The sequence below is a fragment of the Syngnathus leptorhynchus genome, chromosome 6 (genome assembly GCF_054491065.1).
Source record: "Syngnathus leptorhynchus isolate UIUO chromosome 6, UIUO_Slep, whole genome shotgun sequence".
NCBI lineage: Eukaryota > Metazoa > Chordata > Actinopteri > Syngnathiformes > Syngnathidae > Syngnathus > Syngnathus leptorhynchus.
In genome coordinates this window covers 2,138,348-2,161,625 of record NC_141200.1, presented here as the reverse complement: position 1 = coordinate 2,161,625, position 23,278 = coordinate 2,138,348, and the positions used below count along the sequence as shown (strand labels likewise).

General features: G+C 45.5%; 4 protein-coding genes across 9 annotated transcripts in view; all 4 read right to left on the bottom strand.

Moving 5' to 3' along the window:
* nell2a (neural EGFL like 2a) overlaps positions 1 to 8,762 on the bottom strand; it is a 46,349-nt gene extending 37,587 nt beyond the window's left edge. The window contains exons 1-4 of the mRNA XM_085915010.1: positions 8,661 to 8,762; positions 8,421 to 8,512; positions 6,338 to 6,819; positions 6,078 to 6,206 (exon numbers count right to left, since the gene is read on the bottom strand). Of these exons, the coding sequence (XP_085771136.1) occupies positions 6,078 to 6,206; positions 6,338 to 6,389 (181 nt within the window). The 5' untranslated portion in view covers positions 6,390 to 6,819; positions 8,421 to 8,512; positions 8,661 to 8,762. The remainder of the gene's footprint in view (positions 1 to 6,077; positions 6,207 to 6,337; positions 6,820 to 8,420; positions 8,513 to 8,660) is intronic.
* Positions 8,763 to 9,348: 586 nt separating this feature from the next.
* Positions 9,349 to 10,453, bottom strand: LOC147055235 (prolactin-like). The gene is made up of 5 exons (XM_085913717.1): positions 10,444 to 10,453; positions 10,202 to 10,374; positions 10,027 to 10,128; positions 9,755 to 9,958; positions 9,349 to 9,552 (listed from the first exon to the last, which is right to left on the bottom strand). Exons 1-5 carry the CDS (start codon positions 10,451 to 10,453, stop codon positions 9,349 to 9,351), a joined length of 693 nt encoding a protein of 230 aa, XP_085769843.1.
* An 853-nt stretch (positions 10,454 to 11,306) lies between these two features.
* Positions 11,307 to 12,663, bottom strand: szl (sizzled). Its single transcript, XM_085914946.1, has 4 exons — positions 12,386 to 12,663; positions 12,147 to 12,313; positions 11,896 to 11,988; positions 11,307 to 11,620 (listed from the first exon to the last, which is right to left on the bottom strand). The coding sequence occupies exons 1-4, from the start codon at positions 12,661 to 12,663 to the stop codon at positions 11,307 to 11,309; spliced, it is 852 nt and encodes a 283-aa protein (XP_085771072.1).
* A 2,179-nt stretch (positions 12,664 to 14,842) lies between these two features.
* Positions 14,843 to 21,992, bottom strand: mov10l1 (Mov10 like RNA helicase 1). 6 transcript variants are annotated; one of them, XM_085915247.1, is made up of 27 exons: positions 21,673 to 21,976; positions 21,386 to 21,493; positions 21,133 to 21,320; positions 20,768 to 20,927; positions 20,593 to 20,705; positions 20,331 to 20,518; positions 20,097 to 20,237; positions 19,666 to 19,932; positions 19,391 to 19,591; positions 18,984 to 19,098; positions 18,703 to 18,880; positions 18,559 to 18,629; positions 18,260 to 18,351; positions 18,135 to 18,190; positions 17,983 to 18,077; positions 17,818 to 17,890; positions 17,562 to 17,743; positions 17,294 to 17,440; positions 17,118 to 17,239; positions 16,945 to 17,044; positions 16,713 to 16,859; positions 16,445 to 16,618; positions 16,217 to 16,366; positions 15,882 to 15,989; positions 15,647 to 15,787; positions 15,445 to 15,536; positions 14,843 to 14,969 (listed from the first exon to the last, which is right to left on the bottom strand). In XM_085915247.1, the coding sequence occupies exons 2-27, from the start codon at positions 21,471 to 21,473 to the stop codon at positions 14,942 to 14,944; spliced, it is 3,417 nt and encodes a 1,138-aa protein (XP_085771373.1). In that variant the 5' UTR covers positions 21,474 to 21,493; positions 21,673 to 21,976; the 3' UTR covers positions 14,843 to 14,941. The 6 variants fall into 6 exon arrangements, with proteins under 6 accessions (XP_085771373.1, XP_085771372.1, XP_085771369.1 ...); XM_085915246.1 differs by having other exon boundaries at positions 17,818 to 17,893; positions 21,673 to 21,973; XM_085915243.1 differs by having other exon boundaries at positions 17,818 to 17,893; positions 17,983 to 18,190; positions 21,673 to 21,990.
* Between the last annotated feature and the right edge of the window lie 1,286 nt (positions 21,993 to 23,278).

The window sequence follows — 23,278 nt, the reverse complement described above, 5'->3', positions numbered from 1 at the left end:
AGGGCAGATGGTCCGGTTACTGCGACGGGAGTTTGACCTGGCGCCTTTGAATCTACCGTGTCAGCAGATCCCGCATAAAAGCTAAATGCAAATGACCGCTATCCGCGCTAATCCGTAAAATTGATGACAAATAGTTCCTGTCGATATCTCGAGCCCGATCGAAAAAAAGTCTTTCGGGGGGGGGGGGGGTCGCGGGGGGTCAAGTGAGACGATATGCTCAGTTCAGCGACATGAGAGGAACAAGCGCAGTGGGAGCAGGTGTTGGGGCGGGTCCACATGGAGGGCGAGGGGGGGGGGGTAGCATTGGGCGGCGTCCCGACTTGGCAGCCATGAGGCTTTGATCTATGAGTGGATGCCTCTCATCAGCAGGTTGAGTAGAAAAGCAGGGGGGGGGGGCCTTGCCTCAAACGGGACGTAACGGGGTCAACGGGCGGAGCCGCTTTTCATCGGCTTTGAGCGATGAGAGCGAAACGAAGAAATCGGTTGCGGCGACGACACGCGACTCGCTCGTGAAGATATAACACGAAAGGGGGAAGTCGTTGACCCCGCCGCCGCCGTATCCGGGCATCGTGCCCGGAATCATAAGCTAATGGATGACGGTCACGGGGACGTAATTGCTAACGTAGCGCCGCGGTTCACAAAGCTCATCGCAATCAATCAGCTAATCTCTGTTGCTCCGTGATTGACTGGCCGAGCAGTCCGCCGTGTGTTTCGTCGTTCCTTTCCTCCCTGAGTCGCCCGTGACTTTGACCCCGAACGGGGACAAGCGCTACGGGTAACGGATGGAAGGATTGTTCTACATAAATTACCTATTGTGATTGCTTTCGCCTCCTCCCCGGCGATCCAATCTCAAAATCATTTTGCGGGCCTGACGAGGGGGCGACGAAGGGAAACCTCATCCATCTTGATGTACAGTCGAAGCGTCGGTTTAGTCGCTACGGCCGCTCGGCCTGATCGTTTATCTATTGGCAGGAGCTGAAACGGAGCAGCCACCTGCTTTTTAACAGCCCTCCTACGGAGCGGTAGAAGAACCGGTACGATTAGATCGCACGATAAGGGACAAGCGGGCTAGCCCGTAGTCTCGGTCTCGCTGGAGACTTCAAGTTCCGGCCTAATCGTACGTCTTTAATGGGTTACACTCTGGAAGCAATTTCCATCCGTCCTCTACACTTGTAATCTGGCCCGATCCGATGTGGTCTTACTTGGTGCTCAGTACCTGCGCCTCCCCCGTTTCTACCTCCTCACACAGAAGCTGGCCCATTTTGCATTTGGAACAGGTGCCCCCCCCCCTCCCCCCGCAGCATGGCTTGAGAGTCCAGATACATCGGGAGGGGGCTTTGCAACAATCCCTTTCTCACACATTGCTACCGCCTCTACCGCTATTTACAGCGCGGGGGCTTTGTACTAAAGAGAGCAGAAGAGAATCCCCCCCCGCTTAGCTTTTTTTGGAGGGAGTTAAAAAGAAGTTTTATGCCAGCACAAACTTTAAATTTATGTTCATTCACGCCTGCTTTGACTGTCAACTACAAAACCTCGGCCTTACTCATAGTTTTGAATGAAGGTGATATCGGAATGACTGGAATTTGATTTTGTCTATTCTTCAGACTCATTCGGCCATTTTCCATCGACCAGGAAGTAGCCCGCAAATAAAACTGACTTTTGTTTTTGTCCACGCTTGTTCATGGTTCAGACTCGGCAGAAGTCGTGAGAACCGTTTGCACCGGATAATTCAGATTATATATCAAAAATAAGAAATCATAACACATAATCATCACGTATAAAATAATATCAATCAAGCATGAAAACACTTTTCAAAAGAGAGGATCACTTGGTCAACATCACACTCTTGACACATCTCCAATACTTTGAATGGAGACACGGTACCACCGCCGATTTTAAAGACCGACTCCCACCACTTGGATGCATTGACCCTCGTTCACATCCGGCGAAGAGTCAGCAAGCCGCAAGATGCACTTAAAGAGGTCAAAGAGGGGTCAGCGTAAACACGGCGGTTCGAACGGCAACGGACAGCCAGCGCATTACTACGATGAAGGCGTCGGAGTGTAGTCTTTATTGTGTAATGGCATCCATTCTAAAAATAACAGCGTGTTTTATGTGTCAGGCCGAACGAAAGACGAGGATGTGAGTAGGAGTGTTCGACGAGAGAACATCTCTCCAGAGGGCTTCGAGTAATGATCAACTAACTCCAAAGCGTTCATTTGCGTCAACACGCCTGCAAGGTGTGGGCAGGGAATCGGGGCGAGCCCAGAGGCCATGATGACCGTTTCCGGGGCGATCTGCATTTGACGGACCTGCCCCGGCTGTGCCGCCGTCGCCGCCGTTCTCTTGGAACAAAGACTAAACATAGCCAAGGGCACCTCCAGGATGGCTTAAGCCAGCAATTCCCGGGCAATCCTCGGCTTCGCTTTCCTCGATGACGGCCTCGCTTGACATTCACACACGCCGAACGCCCAAAGCCCAACACAGTGGCGGCGGGCCAGATGCACGACCGCCCCGGGAGGACGGAAATAATGCCGTCGCGCAGCGGTGGCCGGAATGCTTGATTAGGCTCGCCTCGAGGGGCAGCCGGCTAAACAGACTTTGACCTCGGGGTGTTGGGCGGAATGTCACTGAGCAGTTTGGAAAGGTTGGCCGGCTAACTTGTTGTGGAGCCACCCAACAAAGAACGAAAGAGAACAACGACAACCCGAGGCGTCGGTCGGTTCAGCGCTCAATGGCGACTTTTGGTGGTTTTCGTTTAAACAAGTCAAATGTCTGATTTGAATCGTCGCCACTACTAAGAATTAGTTTATGAATCGATTCATGCGTCAATTCATCGATTCATGTCCATTATTTTTCAATTCATCAATGAATTAAATTAGATGGAGATTGACTGTTCAGCGTCAAACAAAGTCTCAAAGCAATGATCAAAATAGTTGCCGATTCATTTGATAACCGATTAGTTGCCGATGAATCCATTAATCCTTGCACTTTAACGAGCCGATACGAGAACACGGCAAAAATAGGTACACGTTTTGCCTACTGCTCCTGTTCAAGACAATTAGCATCCATTAGGAGAGTGTCAACGTGGACTTGCTTGCTACAACACGGCCCTTTCAAAGCTTACAATCCAACAAAAAATATCGATAAGATTCTGCGGCTACCTAATATAAAAAAAAAAAAAAAAAGACTTACCACAACATTTCTATAAAATTATCTTTTGCAAACACATTCCCCGTAGGAGTGGAAGAATGAAGTGTTTGCAAAACACACACTGGGCTTTTTATTACAAATTTGTCTCTTCCTTTCTGCAGCACTTCAGAATGAATGCTGTCAGGGACACGCGCTCCTCACGCACACACCGAGAAGCAACTACAGAGGAGCCTTGACAACGGCAAAAAAATAAATAAAAAATGATGCTCTTGTGATGTTTGCACCTTAAATGAGTTTGGTCGGCACGCTTGCAGCCAGAGAGGAGTTAATAAGAGTGTGGACTGTGGGGGGAAGGGAGGCGCTGCTGGGTGTGGCTCCTGTGCTTTTTTTTTTTTTTCCTCATATTAAACGGCGAGTGGGGGGAGGAGGAGAAGTGCTAATGTTGGGATCATTTTCCATAAGCTAGCATCGGATGGGCGTGGGTGGCGGCCGGAGGGGTTTGCTCCATGACGCCCATCCCCGAAGTCCAGCTATGCACTGGCTCCTGACAGCTACTTCAAAAAGCATCAACAGGGGTGCGCTCAACAACTGCCCTCCCCGCCCCCCCCCCCACACACACACACACACACACTTGTGCATTTGACTTACAGATGCTAAAACAAAGCAAACCGCTAAGGCCGTATATATACTGGATACACTTTGCAGGAAATAAATGAATGGAATGAAAGTCAAATAAAAAAATCCATTGGATGCCAGCGTCATAATAAATGCCTTACCTTTAATTGAGTCACGGCATTAAATCTTGTTAGTCCGCTCTAATAGATGCTGTGACCCGATTAATCGTCAGATGTCCCATCCACATAAATGCAATGAAACCCAATTAGAGCACCTACCATAAGCCGGCGCCAACCCCCAACATAAAGTCCAAGAGCTCATTCTGGCCTTTTTTTTTTTTTTTGCGACTAAAATAAACACAAATTGTTTGTATTATTCAGGTAGCACGTTTGTCCTGCATTTCATTCGAAATAAAAAATGATGATGCCTACAACTGGCGAATTCATTGATGGCTGCCATCTAGTGGGGAATAGTGACATTACAACTTTTTTTTTTTTTTAACGAAATGAGGGGCCATTCAGAGTCCAGACATGGGGCCGCTTTAACCCAACTCTGCAAGTGAGTAAATGGACACCGCAGGAAAAAAAATGGACTATTTTTTTTTTTCTTCTCCTGTGCGTGTCCTCTTTTTGCCTCCTCCCGGTCAGAACGTTGCGGTACAGGCCTTCCCCTGAGGCGTCACAGGGCACAGCAATGAAAATATTCCGCTTGCAATCTAATGAGCGCGGGGAATGTCACCGCGGGCCTGTCTGCCGGTACCGGCCGGCCGCCTCCAACATCCATACATGTTGAATCAGCACAGCTGCCAGACGGCGCTTCCTTCCTTCTATCCCTTTCTCTCCTGCTTTCTTCCTTCTTCACGTCCCGTCCCGCTCGCTCGCTCGGCGTGTCTATTTCTATCTCAAACACAAACGCAGGCCTCCCCCTCACCCCCCCGCCATTAAACGAAACGCAGACATCCCGAATGTCTGCCATAAATAAAACGCCACATTTCTCGTGTCTGGCTGTGTGCTTGGTGAGGACAGACGCGAGAAAATTAGAATCAATGAGAATGAAAAACAAGATGAGTAGCTTTTGGTGAACAGTCATGAGGGATATCAAAACATTTTCTTTTTTGTTCTAAATCACCCCCCCCCACCCCACCCCCGCCCCCCTCACCATGTGGACAGAGCACTTGTGATGATTGTTTTGAGTCTCCAAAGACGATATCAAACAGGCCGACGGCTGGGGCCGCTCGCTTGTTCAACGGCAGCAGATTGGAAGATATCAGCCAGAAAAAGAGGGGAAAAAAAAAAAAACGTCCCGAAACAGCATTCTCACTTGGTGGACAGATTCCTCGTGAACGTTGGCACGGCTCCGAAAACATAAATGAATTTTTCTGTTCTTTTGGCTTCTTTTTTTTGGACAGAGAGCTTTGTCCTCCTCGTGATGAATCTTATCGTGATCTCAATAGATCAACCGAGGAGGTTTTCATCAATGCTGCTCTGTGCATCCTGACATTTTTTTTTTTTTATCAACCTGGATTTTTAGTGATGGATGATCCTGGCCTTGCAGGGATATTACAATACAACGCACACGGTGATTATGTCATAATGAAGAAGAGCATCGACATCCTCCAAGGTCGGCCAATCCCGATTTACATTTGAATCCTAAGCAAAATTATTCGTGCAGCCTGAGCTCATAGTGGAGCGACACACGCAGCAACATTTGTCTGAAGAACAACTGACAAAGAAAAACCGCTCAAATCCGACTTTACACAGATCGGATCGACTGGATCCGCAAACATTTTGAGGCAAAATTAGAAATCGCTTGTAACGTCATCCAATCAATGACGTCATCGCAAACACAATCGCGTTCAATTGCGTTGCCCCGTGTCAATGCTAGTTTTCCTCGCCCATCTATGGCTTTATGTGTCGTGTGTTAGCATTAAGCTAGCAAAAGATCTTTTTGGTGGTAAACTTCATTTTGAGTGGTACAGAACAGTTTGAAGCAAGCACACTTGGCTTCTTTTCTGAAGAAATATTCACTCTGTTTACTTTTTATATGATGCGCTTTGGCGAGTAATATAGAACAAACACATGTTTACGCAACTCTTCACACATCGCACACACTGCACAGCATCACTCACCAGTGGGTGACTTCTATTTGGGGGGGGGGGGGGGGGGCATGTTCCTCACCCTCAACCCAACCCAACGCAACCCCCCTTTCAAAATGATAAATAATATGCACGCTGTGGCTGTGACATTAGGATCAAGTGAATAAAGGGCAGCAAGCTTTCAAAAAAAAAACAATTTGCGGAGTTGCCATACCTTGAAAGTGGAACGCTCTGGATTCTCTATGGAAGCCTTGGACCTGAGTAACTCCATCAAATCCATCTCCGGCGAGGAGTTCATCCAACACGCTGATGCGCAGAGCTGGGTCGACCCCCAAACCTTGCACTGATTTACAGAGATACAAATTGTCAATAGTCGGGGGGGGTGGATGTGGTGATTCTTGCTTGACATCAAAACAACATATGAATTAATGATATGAGGCAATATGGATGGATCAGCCATGACAAGGTCCTTACCTGAGGAGGTGCAGAATATGCAGACAACCAGAAATAGCTGTAACAATCCCATGGTGAATGTTATGGTTGAAAAGAAAAATTAGTCCATATTTTTGTCCACTTTTGACTGATTGAGTTTGATGCTCAGAATATTAGCAATCCAGGATGCTGAGCCAGGGCATTATCTAAACTTTACATCCCCGGCGATGAGGAGGCGGTCCGAAAAAAAAAAATAACAAAGATGGAAGTCCGATGATGTTATTATTACTCCATGTAGGATGTGCGGATCTGCTCCATGAGCACGCTCGGAGGGAGGGCACAGGTGGATGCGCGGAGGATGCACAAAAGGAAACGTGATGCTTGCCTTCTTTCACCAGCTCAACAGACGGTCCTGCCGCGGCACGGGAGGAAAGAAGAGAGGGAGCTGCTGCTACCGCTGCCGCCCAGGGTGGAGGGGAGAGAGGAGAGGAGAGGAGAGGGAGGGCCGGAGAACTCCCCCTGTCCTGCTTGGAAGAACAAGAGGAGTGGGGGAACTGCGCCCTCTTGTGGTGGGACAATATAAAACTCACTCGAGCGTTTACAGGGCGTCCTAAAGAGTGGACGCCCGGTTCAACACCCGCAGAGTTGCATATTTTGCTTCTTTTTTGGGGGGGGTATGTTGAATGTTAATCAACATCTTTTGGATTTTTTTTGGGGGGGAACGTGCGTTTGGTATTTGCAGACCAGCCCAGTCTTTGTCAGCCCTGCGATTGCCAAGCGACCAATCCAGGGTGAACGCCAGCCTAGCCCGAAGTCAGCCGAGCTAAGCTCCAGCTTGAGAGCATAAACGCTATAGAAAATGAATTACCTTTCCTCCTCTTTGAAAGGACCTGTCTTTTGAAATGACTGAGCGCACAGTCACATTTTGCATGCTTAAGGGATTCCATCATCACTTTTGTTCTTAGACAAGTCATCATCGTCATCCGCTGTCAGCTGAGCTTTGTCTTTTTGACATACGGCAATGAAGTAGATTAAAACGGGCTGCTCGGCTGCCTGTGACATCCGCGGTGAACATCTTTTTTTAGACCTTTGAATGTTACTTCAGTCAGTGTTAAAATTGCATTCTCCTCGACCATGGGAAGACTGACTTTTTTTTTGAAAGAGCCCTTGTGAAGTTTCTCGTGAGGAAACACGCTTTCTCTTTTGCCCAGCATTCTCTGCCAGATGGACAGGAACAAAAATGCTCCTCTATAACGCTATCCTAAATTGACAACACACTTCAGCCAATCCCTGAATGACTTGGAAAGACTTTTGTTGGCTTTGTTGGCCATGTTGAAGTAGCTTGTCAAGCCATTCTGGGGAGTGTTCCAGATCCCTTCCTGTGCTCAGCTTTGTGTCCCCTTTAGAACACCCAACGTATCAGCATTTGGATCTCCATCCCGTTCCACAATGTCTACACTCATGCCAACAACATGTTGGGCGATCACTGCGTTTTAAAAATAGATGATGATAAAAGGAAAAGAATCTGCTGCATCTTGCATTTATCTGCACCCCCTGGACTCTATACATTATTAATACAAGAACATTTCTTTTGGGTCCACCCAGGAAATGTAATTATTTTGTATTGCCCACAAGTTGTCATTTCCTGTCGAGCCATGGGGGAAAATATGAACAAGTCCCTAGCCAAGAACGAAAAGTAATAACAGCACAAACCTTTACTCTTGAGGAGCGCGCACACACACTAGTACGGGGGTCGGCAACATTTTTTAAACAAAGAACTGCTTCACGGGCAGAGATTAGTCCAAAGCCATTTTGTTGACCCCTGCACTCCAGCACAATTCCTCAAGCGAAGCACAGTTCATTTCACTTAACCCAGAAGAAATAGTTACTTTTACAACATGTCAATGAAAAGTGCTGCATACAATGTATTGTTAATGATCATTATTCACTTTGACTATTAACATTACTATAGTACTCGTATGTTTTTGTTCCCGCAGCGCCATCTTGTGGGATAGACGGTGACTTACAGTTTGCTAACTGGAAGTAATTAATAGCCCAATTGGGACAATTTTTTTAAAGACTGGTTAACTTCTTATAGCGTATGTTAATTTTAAACCGTATTTACCTTTGTTGTCGCCTATATCAGCAGCGATAGCTGGTTCAACGGCGTCCTACTTCTTCCCTTTTTGGCGCTCAATGGACGTCATTTTGTACTGCCTGCGTTGCGTATAAAAAGTCATAGATAGAATTGTATGATATTAACATATGGACCATGCAATAATAGATATGTTACGTGACTGCCAAAATAAACAGTCTCCCAAAAAAAAAAAGATAAATCAAATCAAAAAATAAAAACACCTTTTACCTTTTTGAATTGAAGGGACGAAGGGGTGTCGAGAAGCAGTTTTCCCTTGCGAGCTTCTAAATTAGAATATTTATTAGCTTTGTCACCCCTAAACGAGGAGTGGTATCGTCCGCTTCACCGGAAACAAGCCGCCCAAAGTCTAGCTTTTGGATGCCCATTTTATTTCTAAAATGTATATAAAATAAATATTATTGTAGTTCACTGTCCATATATATGCTCAGTTTGAATAATAACACTGGGCTTACATATAAAAAAAAATATTTTAAAATCTCTAAAAGATGAAACTAAACAAATGTTTGAAAATAACCCGTTCTAAAAGAATAAATGCAAATCTATGATTCATGTGAAATACAATTTTCATTACAGTGATTTCGCACACTAAAAACTAGAGGGAGCCCGTGTACTTAAAATGACTGTTTTCAACCAGAAATGGCCTTATCCGTAACATTTTGTGAGCAGTTTCTAATTTCTTTGCAAATGTTGTGTATTTGATATGCTGGTGCAAGTGCACGGATGAAGCAAAATTACAAATAAACACTCAATAGCAAGAAGTTTGAGTTCGAATGAATTTTATTATTGCAAAACACTAGCTTACATGATTCATATTGCTTTTTTTTTTTTTCAACCTTTTCACGACATTGCTCAGAAAAAACACCCGCTTACAGATAAGAAACGGCAGAATGTGACTTTAACAGTCCAGTCCCGGCAGCGTGGAGCATTGCAAGATGCGCAGGTAATTTTTGACCTTGTCCGAGTCTCGGCGGAGGCAGTAGAGCAAGTCGTTGCGGTCCAGCGAGGTCGGACCTCCTCTCTTGTAGAAGGCAAAGGTGGACGAATGCATCTCAGGGTGGATGGAAGCAACTGAGTTACTGAGGACACCCTGAAGCTTCATCTAAAGGAGGGAGGAGGCATTTTACTCCAAATTATGAATATTAATCTTAATCCACTAGGTCATGATTATTCCCCCCAAAATTTTTTTTTTAGCCATATTCAGGGTCATCATACAAACAAATGTGATTTCTTATTTACAGGGACAATAAACTCATGGTCAAACCATTAGGTCCACCACCAATCTAACATTATCCATCGCTCACCTTCTCTGCCATCTTTAAGACTCCAACCCTCAGCTCTTGCATCACGTCACTCATCTCCAGAGCCTTGTTGAAGTTCAAGCGGATCAAATCCCGCTCACGGTTCTTGTTGCGGTTTTGGTCCTTGCGCATGCTCTGGTGCAGCTGCGACAAGGGGTCCCCCCAGGCCCCCAGGAGCCTCAGGATCACCTCGGTCAGCTGCTCTCTCTGAAAGCATGGGAGGAAATTCAGCTTTTAATGTTAGAACATTTTGAATCAGGTGTCCGTATACTCACATCCAGACTTTTTGCATTCTGTTTGTCAGCCGGTGTCAGAATATCATGCGTGTGACATTTCCACTTTCCGAGCATGTTCCGGTTGGGGAGCGAGTAGCGGTCCTGTTAGAGGAAGCCAAACTTTTATGAGAGTCGTGTACGGAATGTGAAGAGTGAAGAAAAACACTCGGCTCACAGATTGCGAGTGGAGGTCAGCGGAGATGCCGTGCATCCTGGACGACTGTTGCATGATTCGCTCGAAGAGGTCAGCCAAGGTGGGGAGTGGGCACCCGGCTTGTCCGTAGGCACAGATCGGAACGCTGGCCACGCTGAGGAAAAGCTGGGTCAGCATCATCACGGTCAAAGGAACTAGAGAGGACAGAAAATATGATTTAGTATCCACATTCCATATAGTGTGAATGAATGAATGAATCCTACCTTTTGTCATGGTTCCGCCGTTTTGTCTTCTCAAGGACTCGGTTCGGCCAACGAGGCGGCTCGGTGCAATGACGACGCTGATGAGACAAACTAATTTATACGCTCGTTTAAACGTAAAAACGTCATGTGACTCGCTTATGTATTTGCGTACTCAGGCGGGAAATCAACGACAACCACGGGCAATTTGTCTACTGGACTGCGAAGGTCATTAGGGTCAAACTGAGATCTTTTTTTTTTTTAATATTAGCTCGACGACAGACAAGATAGATGCATACGTAGGGCACGCTGTTGACAGCATCATGCGTTAAGGCTTTTTTTTTTTCCGCTCGAACTGGGGCCTTAGTCAGGGGAGGGAATAATGAACAATTCCAAATAGTATCAGCACCACTGGCGGAGCTAGGATTATTTTCCTTGTGGTGCTAAGGGGGTCCACAATTTTTTTTTAAACCCCCAAAAATACCTAAAAGTATGTGCTGGCACCAGGGGGGAAGTGCCCTTGCGGTTCTCCCTCTAGCTCCGCCAGTTATCTGCACAAAATCCGGTACCAGCTAGAAAGACATGTCAAGAAAATCCAACTAGAACTACCGAACTTTTTTCAGGGTAATAAAAGTTTGAATGTGATTGGTTAGTCTGAACACAGCCACGTTTGAGTTAGAAGTGTGTGTGCCAACTTTAGCGATATTGAAAGTGCTGTTCAAAATGAGTCCAATTGCAAAACAGGATCTAATAGTTTATTGTTTTTCTTTTTTAAATAGAAAATAAAATCTTGAGTCATTATACATATGTACAGGTTGGAGTGCATTCTAATACAATGTGCTATAAGAGCAGAGAAGCCTTTAAACGCCCCATGTGAAGATTTACGCTCAACAACCGTGATGCTTCCACTTGCGCGTGGCCCCGGCGATGTTGGCGTCTTTTTTGTGCCAGGGGAAGAGGCGGGCGATAGCGAGGGTGCCGTCGGGCCGCACAGAGCCGGTCAGCACGTAGAGCTGCGAGCGTCCTGGTCGCGCCAGCGTGTTGGCGCAGCCCAGGTTGATGAGCAGCCACTGACGGAGCAGATGGTGGGTGTCGTAGGGGAGCAGCGGGCCCTGGCGGATGAACTCCACACGGCCCTCGACCTCAAACGCGGGCTCGCCCGTCAGGAGACGACGGCGGTGGTGAAATTTTGCTGTAACAGCTGCGGAAGGGGGGGGGGATTAAAAATCTGTAATTATGTTATGTTAATCATAATAATTTGCCTGGAAATATTAAAATAAAAAAAATAAAAAAAATAAAATAAATAAAATAAATGACAGAAAGAAAGAAAGAAAGAAAGAAAGAAAATGTATAATTTGTAATTATGTTATGTTAATAATAATAATTTGCCTGGAAATATTAAAATAATATAAATGAAATAAATAAACAAACAAACAAACAAACAAATAAATAAATAAATAAACTTCTGATTATTACCAAAGTCATGCTGGCAAAAAGCATCCAGGACTGTTCTCATAGTTGGAGCTTCTTCCACCATGGGACAATTTTGACAAGTTGCTTTGGGCAAGTCTGCAAATGAATAAAATACAAATGATTTGGTCAATTAATAGACAACAAAGAACCAATAGTCAACAACCCTCAAAATCTGAGCTGCAATGAAAAAAGTCTGACTTAAAATTATTGTTTGATTTAAAAATTCCCCAAATAAATACGCGTGTGGTATTTACCTTTAGGAAAGTGGCTGAACTTGGCGTACGGAGACAGGCACATGTCTTCTTCCGTGGGGAAGCGATCACAGTCGAGCGCTTGGGGCCAAGGGTGCCCCTGGCAGGCCAGCACGGGGGCGCAGCTCTCCCTCACAGCCACGCACAGACTCCGACAGGGCTGGATGAACCTGAAGGCGGGAAAGAAGCGTCGAGATGTTAAACCCGAGCGAGGTCGCCCGACGTGGAGTCGAGGAACTTACGTGTCAAGACAGACGGGCGCGATGAGGGAGCAGAGGAAAGCCTGAGCTTGAGGGTGGCAGCCCGTCTGCAGCAGGGGTCTCCAGTCTTCAGAGCGTGGTACCACTTCACCCTCCAGGTTACTGTGGCCCAAGAAGTTGGGCAGCCGCATCTCTGAGTAGCCTACATCTTGACACACCTTCATCTGGTTTGGGATGGTCACACATCGGGTGGACTGGCCCAAGTCGAAGGCCTCCAGCGGGGTCAGGAGAGTCAAGGCGAGGAAGAGGAGCGTAGCCATGTCGAGAGCGGATGTGGCGGAGGAAGCCGCCGGCCGCTTTATATACAACGCGAGAGCCAGCCCCGTCAGTCTCTAAGTCTCTTATCACGTAACTATCAAAGACGCCGAGACGATGTGTTTGGAGACAACGGCTTTTTTGTCATGGCTGCAGACAGGGAAGGGGGGGGGGACAGCCCCCCCCTGTGTGAAGCCGGGGGAGACAATAACCCAGCTTTCATGAAGTTGAAAGAAGGAGCGTGTGGGCACACCGCTTGGAAGAAAACATATGCCGCAATGGCTTTGATTTAAAAACCTGACCCGCAAATTTACAAGGTAAATACGAAAGTCAACTTCTATTTTAAAAAAATGGAAAAGTATGCACCAAAACGCAAAGCGGGAAAACCAAGACCAATGCAAAAACGCATCATAAAATGTCCTGTGTGGCATAAAAAAATAAAAAAAACATCTCAAAATGTACGAAAGAGAAAACACACATGTCCTCTATCTCATTTATTAATTATAAAAACACCACAAAATCTAACCTGGATCAATGAAAACACACATGCAAAAAAAAAATGTATTTAAAAAAATGCACGTTTGAATGTACACCTCTGCCAAATGTGTCTTATTTTGACTAGTCTGCTGGTTTTTACAGTCCGACGCTAATTTCAAGCCAGGTTGGTGTTTTCATAAATGAAGTTGCTGGACATCTTATTGTGACAAATGAGCCGTGTTGACTTTTGTCCTTGTGATCCATCAATAGAATGACAATACAGCATTTTGGTTTGGTTTGATGTCGTCTAGTCTCGAGATGCCTCCGGGCCTTTTCAGGACTATTCCGCCTGCACCCGCCATTGATTCGGACTTGACTTTTAATTTGAGGTCCCCGGCCCCCCCCCCCGTTAAAAACGGACCAGCGCCGCCCGTCTGCTGCCGCCCTTTTTACAGCCCCTGCCGATGACTGGGCGGCCGGTTCCAGCTCGGCCCGTCAGAAGGGGGCTAACTGGGCAATTAGTCACACAGACCAATTTGGGAGCACAATGGCTCCACGTATTTAACACGTTCCCCCTGCCGGCAGCCCAGCAGGGGTGTGTTGTTGGGCCTAATGGCTGCCATGTAGACACCCTGTCTGTCTCACTAATGCACTGGTGCACTCAAGAAAGAACACTTGCAGAATGCTGGTAAAAAATAAAATACAATAAAATAATGTCACTCATGGTTTCTTTAAGAAATATTACAGATTTGAAAAAAAAATCGAGCCGACTATGTATTTTAAAGAACGCAGCGGTAGTGTATTAATGTTTTAAATAAAGTGGCCATTTTAATTCAAGTTGTAAAATTACCAGCTCAAGTTGCCAGTTTAAAGCATCAAATAAGATGACAAAATAATTTTACAACAAGATGAAAATAAAAGAAATATAGTTTACCAACTATGTTAGGTCAATGAAAATAAAAATGTGTTGTAATTTCAAAAGAATTAACTTATAATTTTAGGGGTAAAGAAAATCATCGACATCCATCCATCCATTAGCAGACCTGATATCATGATTTGATTTTATCATTAACAGATTAAACAAGCGAGTTTGAAAATGAATATCATTTATTAGGCAAGTAAATGTGTTTTGTATACAGAATGACCCGTGCCAAAGTTTGTCGGGCTTGACATCAATTTCTCCACACATTCCCTACCCCCCCCCCCCCCTTATTTTGTTCAAGAAAGTTACTTCAAAGACAGTTGTAGAAGAAAAGACTAAGGTGGTAGTTGGGAGCTCACATAAAAGCTGTCTCCTCCCAACATATGAGACTCTTTAACTTAACAGATTGATCCCCCCCCCCACCCTTTTGGGCTCCAGCAGGACTGACAGTGAAGGTCCAGACTGTCACTCACACTCAATTGTCACATCCAGTCTCCGGGAGGGGAGCCTGCCTCGAGAGCAGACGCCGCCGAGCCGAGACGCCCAAATGACAAAAAAAAAAAAAAAAATCTGCTCGGCAGACTCCACTAAAGTAAGGAGCCGTATTTTAATTACAAGTAGACACATAATATCGTCTGCCCTTTCAATTGCGCTCCAAAGAGATGACGTCCTGTTAGCACGCGGCGGCGGCGGTGGCTCGGCCATTTACGCAAACGGATGCGTAATGGCCAATTCTTCCGCACGGTCAAGTGCGTGGACTTAATAAAGACAAAGCGGCGCGCGTGGTTCATCGACGTCATATCTTTATTATTTCTATCGGGCTCTCACGGAAAATCAAAAGTAGGGGTCACTCACTCGGCCAACAGGAAGGAGTTTAATGTCTGTCATGCAGCGTTGTGACTAGAAGCAGTTCTGTTGACACAAAGATGGAGTTTTTGTTAACAATATTAAAATACTCGTACATCAGTGTAGGCAACGACAAGGAGGACGAAGAAATGATTGCGATATTTATTCCAATTTTGCAAGAGGAAAAAAAAACCACATTTGTGTCATATTACATTTCTGTGTAAGTTAACAATATTTTACTTTCAAAACACGTATTTGCCAGTCACAATATTTTTACTGCATAAGTGTAAATATGTTTGAACGTTTTTATTCTATTATTTTTATTCCCCCCACCCAAAAAAAAAAAAATAATCTCCCTTCTATCTCAACTTCACTCTCATAACATTTACTTTCTCAGGGGTCATTTCAGTATGTCCGTATTACGTCCTGTATGTTAAACATGTGCGTGTGAATCTGTTCAAGGTTGAACTGCTTACTATAAATAATGACACATCATAATAATAGTTATCATGTGGAATTAAATAGGATGAAACATGCTTACATGCTTGAGTCTCTAATGGAAGGAGGGGGGTCGCAGCCCAGATATGCCCCATTGGTGAAACAATAGTGAAGGAGTGCCCTGAAGCATGTATCCTGGGGTGCAAGCAAAAAAAAAAAGAAAAAAGAAAACATACATTTAAATGATTTGAATAAAGAGCAGTTGCAAATTTAATGTTTTGTTTGTTTTGGGTCTGAGTACTCACCCTAACGAGAATGTGGGGGTTTCCAATGATGACCAACAAGGCTTTGGCGCGGGTGATGGCCACGTTGAAGCGCTTTGGGTTGGTCAGAAAGCCCAGCGCGCTCGACAGGTCGTCGTTCAAAGCCAATTCGTTGGAGCGCACCTATCGTGCGCACGGGGAGGAAATAGGATGTATTGCGCAATACAGTGAAATTTGACCACGGAAGCCCAACCGTGGGCTACCCGTTTAAGCCTACCGTCGACATGATGATCACGAGAAATTCTTGCCCTTGGAACTCTTCCACGGAGCCCACTTTGACGTCAGACAGGCCCACCTTACCCAGGAGGACGCGGATCTTCTCGCTCTGGAAAACAGGATTTTTTGTTCTTAATAGATGTGCATTTAATCAAACGTTGTTTGTAAAAACATTTTTTTCAAGCGCTTTCAACTTAATCATATTACTTTTTTTTCCTTCTATGTTTAAATATCTAAATGTTACACTCGCTTGCAATATTAACTGTACTTTTTACATTCATCTCGTTTTTTTTTTATGAACACTCGGGCCTACTATGCTACGGATTGCAGTGTTACTTGTTTCCTGTAGGGGGCGATGATTCCGATCTGAGTGGCATCAATGGGGTTGTAGAGTTTTTTGGTCATCTGGCAGCAATACAACATAACCTGCACAGCCTCTGCTGGGTTGAACCATGACGGGTTGTTGCCTTCCCTCATTTCTTTGCCCTAGAGGAGACTATCTGTGTTAAAAAAAATGGAAAAAAAAAGATGTGATGCACATTTGAGATGTTTTAACGTACTCACCCGGATGCCATGAAAGAGGAGAGGAAAGCCTTTTTTGGGAAGAGTTTTCCAGTGGCAGAGGGACTCTACGACAGCTTTGGGGGCTTTGGCGCGCAGTTCTCCGTTGTAGAACATCTTGGAGGGCAACGCGAGCAAGGCCTCGTGAGATCGGTAGTTGTAAATCAGCTTTGTCACCTGGAGATTTTTCCGACGACATAGTTTAAGTATATTTTGACACCGATATTTGTTTTTCTGACTAAAAATAAAAGTTATCGGCGAGTGCACCCACTAGCTTTGGGTTGTATCCCCATTCGTGTTTGGCATAAAGCGGATTGGCCATGAGCCGCTCCAGCATGGACAGGCCCAGGCCGAAGGCGGAAGCCTTCTTGGACTTCACTACCGGCCCCAGCTGGCAAGGATCTCCGGCCAATACTATCTGAGCCCGTCACACATAAAAAAAATCAATTGAGAGAAAATTCATCAGGCAGAGGAACGCAAAAACATGTTCAATAAGAGCTCACCTGTCCATCTCTTTCTGAAACGAGGCTCAAGGGGATCAGGGATTCCGGTTCGGTTGCCTGGCCTGCCTCGTCCAGGAACACGTGAGTAAAATGTCCCACTCTGAGGGTGACCAAACAAAAGAAAGTCACTGATGTGAAACTGTGGGTTGAAGAAGACGCCACCGAGGACTCACTGGAGTCCGAGATTGAAGAACAAGCCGGCGCTGGAGCAGGTGCTGACCACGATGGGGTGGAAAGAGGCGTGACTGAGGTCCTCGCCGGCCTTGGAGTACTGCTTCAGCACATCGGGTATGTACTGCCGGAGTTATAAATATTAGAAGGTGCCATTGCTTACGAGGCCAATTCGTACCTTCTCCTGCCTGTAGGAAGCATTGACACGGGCCAGGCTTGCGGCGTGCATGAAACCGCTGTCGTGCAGGCGGACGCAAATGAGGTCGGCTGCGCTGTTGGAGGGCGTGCACACCAGGATGCGGCTGCTGGGGAGAAAGTGGTACACCTGCAAGTGGAAGAATTGGACTGTCCTACTAAATTTCAATTACTTGCACAGCCCTATGGAAGGTTGACTTTGTGAGAGAAAATTTCGTAAAGTCCGTTCTCCCATTTATGTTTGTCCTCACCTGCAGTATGACCTCGATAATGGTGATTGTCTTCCCGGTGCCGGGAGGTCCAAAAAGCACGTAAGGGGTGGGACGGCACTCTGCGGCCAGGATTCTCTTCACCGCCTCCTTCTGAGCAGGGTTAAGGTCGAGGTTGAAAAAACGGCCCTGGCTGGGGGCGGGCTTGGACGACTTGGTGCCATCTGGAAATGAGTATGCACATTTTGGTATATGATGCAAACACTGCCAGGGGAAGCGTCACGCCGCGCGCGTGTACCTTTAGTTTGTGTGGCTTTTGACTCCGTATCGATGATCATGTTTGGTAACCAGCCATTTACTTTTTCCGAGGCCTGCTGATGAAAATGAACACCTTTAGGAATCAAGCACCTCATTTCTTTGACGTTACGACTAAGTGGGTTTCATTTTTATTTATTTTTTTTACCTCATTTCCATCCAATGTTGTGTTTTGGTCGTCTTCATCTAACCATTTCGCAGTCCACAGAGGCGTTTGCGTATTAACTCTAGAGGGGAAGAAAACTACACAACAATGGTAAGGTAACCCACTTGCAGTAGTAAGAATGCACGTGCACTTACTCTCCACAAAGGGCTTGATCTGCTCAATTGCGTGGTGACAGCGCCTCATGGTCACTCTGGTGAACGGAAGAGCGCAGAGAAGGAGGTCAAGGAATAAGTGAGAAGCTACAGCGACATTATCTTACCTGTTGTAGCAGAACTCCACATCCAGCGGTTCGCCGAGGTATCTGTGATGGAACTCCGAGTTGACTTTCAGACTCACGTCCTCGTCGTTGATCTAGCATTTTAAATAGACTTTTATTTTCTTCATTGAAATCTATTTAAATCCCAGACCGCCAAAAACAAAAATAAATAAATAACAGCACCATTTTTGATGAAGAAAAAAAAAATAAGCACTGCATTGTACTCTACTTAGCGATATTTATAGAACGCTTGAAGTCTAAGAGGCAAAACTAAAATCAAGAGACCACTGGAGGCATTTTACCTCGGCAACACAGCTAACATACTCCATCACGACGCCGTCGCTCTGTGGACTCTTCAACACAATTCTGTCACCTGTAAAGCAGTGAAAGGGCTCAGCAAGACGCTTTAGGCGCAAACGTGACGTTTCGCAGTATTTATGACTGGCCGAAATTGAGATTAGGCCTCCCCTCGGCCAAGCCGAGGATCTCCAGGTGAAGATAGACGGCTCCTTTCCTGAGCAGCGCTCCTTGGATGGCGAATTCTGACATGTCCCTCTCATGTTGAAGCTCCTCCAGCCACAGCAGAGTAGAAAAACGGGCCTGTGCGTTGGAGGCTGACAGCACCTGGTAAAAAAAAAAAAAAAACACACACACACACACACAGTGTTAAAATAAATAAATAAATTCCAGCCAGTGTAAATGTTCACGACGTAACTGGAATTCTAACCTCTCCTAAGCAGGGCTGGACGACCAGGACGTCTTTCTGCCCGGCCGCGCAGTCTTTCAAAGCCTGCGGCACGTTGTAGAAAGGTAGGAAGCACGGCAGACGGCGGATAGGAAGCCTGGAGGAAAGGAAACTTCCATCATGTAAACAAAGACCACAGTGTGAAGCAGAGGCCTTCAGTCATTCTATGAGCTTATGAAGATTCATTACAGTCGGCCCTGCTTTTGCAATTAGCGCTAACCGATGGCGCAACAAAAATAAACAGTTAAACTACTGCCATCTATTGGAAGAGCTTTTCACTGTTCCGTCTTTCACTTTATTCATAGGAACTAAAAAAAAAAAAAAAAAGTTCAGGCTAATTTCCCGGGGGGATTTGAACTGACTTATTCAATAACTTTGCTATTTGCTACCTGGTTGTGGCGTCCTTCGGAGCCATCAGAGTGATGACGCGAGAAGGCGCCACCGGGACCGGCTTGGCTTCGGCGGGGGTGTAGGGCGCGCGGGGGAGTAGCAGCTTCTCGTCCTCGCTGCGTACCGTCACTTGCAGGCACCTACCGATGACGAACGCAGAGAAATGCAGCAACAGCATCTCGGAGCAGCTTCCCAGGCTCCTGTAAATCCAGGCTCGTGTCATTTCCAGCACTTCTTCTTTCCAGGTTATGTCAAAAGTTTCAACCTAACTTACTTTGCTTGGCATCCCACAACAACAGACAGTCGCTCTCCCGGGGGAAGATCTGCCTCTCGCTCTTCTCGTCGCAAACCGGGAGAGGAATTTGTCTCCTTGCCGTCCGCCTCATCTCGACTTCCTCGCTCTTCCGCGGGAGCCGAGGCAGAGTCGTACCCGGGTCGCTCTTTCGGTGCCGTCTTGCCTGTATCCAGATAGAACTGTTCTTCTAAGTCCCAACCGGCAAAATCGCAGCACTTGAGTCGGTGTGTCTCTGAGCTTTTGTTCCTGTTCGGAAAGCAAGAAGAGGATTAAAGACCAATGGTCGCCATCTGCACTAACATCTGTGACTTTGAGTGTGTACGACTTTGAAAAGTGTTAAATGAACCAACATCAATCATAGATGGATGTTTTCTGTCAATCTCAATCCCTTCCTTATTTTTCTCACTTACTGTATCCATATCGTCTGTGTACAATACTCTCCCACGATCAAATCTCCAAACTGGCCATAACAAGTTACATCCAGGCCTCCTTTGTTTTCCATTAAGTTCTCCAGTGTGGCTGCGGGTACGTCAGTCAGAGTCGGCGTCAGACTGGAACAAAAAAAATTAAAAATCAACTTTCAATCAATCGAGCAATGCACGGAGTTTAAAGTAGACGTACAGGAGAAGTAGCTCGCTTCGTACCCCTGAGTGCACGGCGCCATGCACAGAGCTCTCCAGCGGTAGATGGACTGGTTGCTCTCCATCATTACCAAGTTGACCAGGTGGCCCGGCGAGGGCTTGTAGGAGCCAGGCAGCAGCAGAGAGTCCAGGCAGAAGAATACTCTCTCATCAACCACACCCTTGTTAGCAAACATGCTAGTCACGCACACCTGCATACATTGCGAAGGACGATGAAACACGGTTCCTTCAAACCTACACGGAAGAATGTCAAGGAGGAAAATACCCGATTGAGACGGGAATAGCGCAAAGGAGCAACGGAATGAGCTTGGCTGGTCCACTGGTTAGGATTGATGAAATATTTGACTTGGACCCAATCTCCCGTCATGGGCTCGTAACCTAAAGATAAGAGCGTCTTAATTTTGAATCAAAACTTTTCATGTCACACCTTCAGCAAGTACCTTCGCATAAATTGGAGCTTGAAAAGTAAGTATTCTTGTTGATGTCGCCGCACTGGCCGTCGAATGACGTGACGGTGCCGATGAGAGGGCGCAGCTGAGCGCAGTCGTCCTCCAAAGACGTCCCGTCTCCAGCGTCCCACGCATTGGAACTCTTCTCAACCTATACGGTGCAATTTAAAAAGGTCAAGGTTTATACTACTATTAAAATGTCATTTCTTCTTAGAAATCAAAACGACATTGATATAGAATAGGCCTGGTACATACAAAGAGAATGACTTCTTTTTAAAGAGGAGCACAAGTATTTTTTTCCACTTCTGCATACAAACAAATCAAATCAAATCCATGTTGACATTAGTGCTGCTCACCCTGAGGGCCTTCCATCCACCTTGGGCGCCATCTCCCACGGCAATGTAGCTCACCACGTCCCCCACTTTAATGGGCACCCCACCCAACACCACGCCACTCGTGAAGTAGATGGCATCGTCAATGAGGCCGTGGTCCAGACCCAGCTGGCTCACCACGCCGTCGGTAAGGTGGCGAATGACTTTAGAGTCTGCACAGCAAAGCAATTGGAAAAGGCTAGGACAATATAGGTTGGGAAAAAGTGAAGCAATTTACCCGCTGCACCGCCTTCAGCCTCCACTTCTACTGCACTCCATAACGGGGAGAACAGTTTAGACAACATGCACCTCACGGTTGAAAGCATATCAAGTTGACGAAAACCTGCTGGGGGGGTGGAGAAGGTGGTAGTCAAAATATTCTGAGCACGACGGCGCCCATAAACTAAAGTTCTTCGCTCAGGTATGCTGATAAAAGAAATGTAGCACCTGTTGTGTTAAACGTAACATTAGCTAAATTCGGCTAATTTTGATAGCAACGAAAAAGACGCCTGAATAATGATCTACCTTAGTAGCGATTGTTGGGCTTTAACGGCGTTGAATTAATTATATGAGGAGTCCAGAGCATAAAAAGTTCGATGTCGGACTTGCACTATTCTTCTCAAGTGTGAGGATGATGGACAGGTATGTCGATTTATGGCGAGGGGAGGGGCCGTGGGGCTCACAACCCGAAAACCCGCCTAGCCTTTCTGTACTAGCAATAGCACTGTTGTTAAATTGCAGTCCAACTGACGTTATTGAACATTTAAATTCACTCAAAACGCAAAAATAATAATAATAATTACAAAACTACTACAGAGGGGTTGAACAGCTAGCAAGCAGGAACCCGTGACAATTGAACCTGCTTTTTTTTTGGCTAACGCAAACTAGCATGCTAAGACTGTGTAGCTGATATGATCTAATAATATATTCACTTCATAGTGGCACAAGTATTGGGACTAACCTATTCATCACTGTCTTACTTTATTTGGAAAAAAATCTATTGTTTTAAATATGTCCTTTGTCAGATCTAAGTCGTAATTTTACCAAAAATTAACGTGTATTTTGATAATAAAATGTGTATATCTTTGAAAGGTATCAAATCAAGGTAGTATATTTTATAAAGTTGTCCTTTTACTATATTGAAATGATGTTTTTTCGAAATCAAAATGTTTCAACGAAGGATATATTTTATTTGTGGCCCTAATAGTCCATCGATTTCATCCTCTTTGTTCTGTACCTCTATTTCTACACTATACTTTTATTTTTCTGTACAGCTGTACAAAAAAGCATGTTTTCCATTATGTTTTATTATAGTTATAATACACATATCACAGCAACTATTTTTCATACCATATAGTTATATTTATGTTCATAATACCGTACTATAACGCTCATATGTAAAACATTCGTATGGCCACAGGAGGGCAGTGTTGACCCGCAAAACATCACGCATGTCTAAGGAGACGTCACCTCAAGCATCCATCCATGAAAGAGCTCAAACAGCTCGAAGCTGTTGTCATTTCCAAGACAACAAAAGCAGGATGACTTCCATACTTTGAAGATGTGTTTTTTCCAACCGTTAGTCGCTCCTGTCACTTTATCTGTAAACAAGATTACACAAACAGTAACAGGATGACTTGAACCACCCAAAAACCTCACCAGTGATGAGTGTGGTGTGGGCTCAGGAGGAACCCATTAAATGTTGGTCTTCCCCAAGAACATTTTGTAAAAGTGGCTAATGTTCTTTTTATGTTGCAAATGATCTACCATTATCCAATATGTGCGCAAAAAGACCCCCCATCATACTCTGTCGGGTTCTTGTGAGAGTTTTGAATGTAATCGAGCTCATCAATGTCGCTTGTCCCTCTATACATTGAAATCTAATATGTCTGTGGACAGTGAGACAATCCTGAAGTGATACAACCGAGCATCTCTCATGTGTGGACTTTAATGTAGACCACATGATATTTTCGCTTTTGCTCCTCATAATGATGGAATCCAGTTGCGGGCCGGATTGGAAAATTCGGCGGGCTGGATTTGGCCCGCGGGACAACTTTCTGTCATGTCAATTGTAATTGTTGACAATTAAAAACAATGATGTCAGGTAACAACCTTTCACGACATCATTTCT

Bases quoted from the DNA above. Each gene is read 5' to 3' on its own strand.
- LOC147055235 (XM_085913717.1), bottom strand. The intron at 9,959-10,026 runs GTGAGTATACGG...CCATGCTTTCAG, and splicing joins AGAATGCAAAAAGTCTGGAT to AGAGAGCAGCTGACCGAGGT. The intron at 9,553-9,754 runs GTGAGCGATGGA...TCCCTCCTTTAG, and splicing joins TCTTAAAGATGGCAGAGAAG to ATGAAGCTTCAGGGTGTCCT.
- szl (XM_085914946.1), bottom strand. From the start codon at position 12,663: ATGGCTACGCTCCTCTTCCTCGCCTTGACTCTCCTGACCCCGCTGGAG. The intron at 11,989-12,146 runs GTAAATACCACA...ATTCATTTGCAG, and splicing joins GTTCAGCCACTTTCCTAAAG to ACTTGCCCAAAGCAACTTGT. The intron at 11,621-11,895 runs GTAATAATCAGA...CCCCTTCCGCAG, and splicing joins TTTTTGCCAGCATGACTTTG to CTGTTACAGCAAAATTTCAC.
- mov10l1 (XM_085915243.1), bottom strand. From the start codon at position 21,473: ATGCTTTCAACCGTGAGGTGCATGTTGTCTAAACTGTTCTCCCCGTTA. The intron at 19,933-20,096 runs GTAAGTGAGAAA...CTTTCCGAACAG, and splicing joins ACACAGACGATATGGATACA to GAACAAAAGCTCAGAGACAC. The intron at 19,099-19,390 runs GTAGCAAATAGC...CCTTTCCTCCAG, and splicing joins CCGAAGGACGCCACAACCAG to GCTTCCTATCCGCCGTCTGC.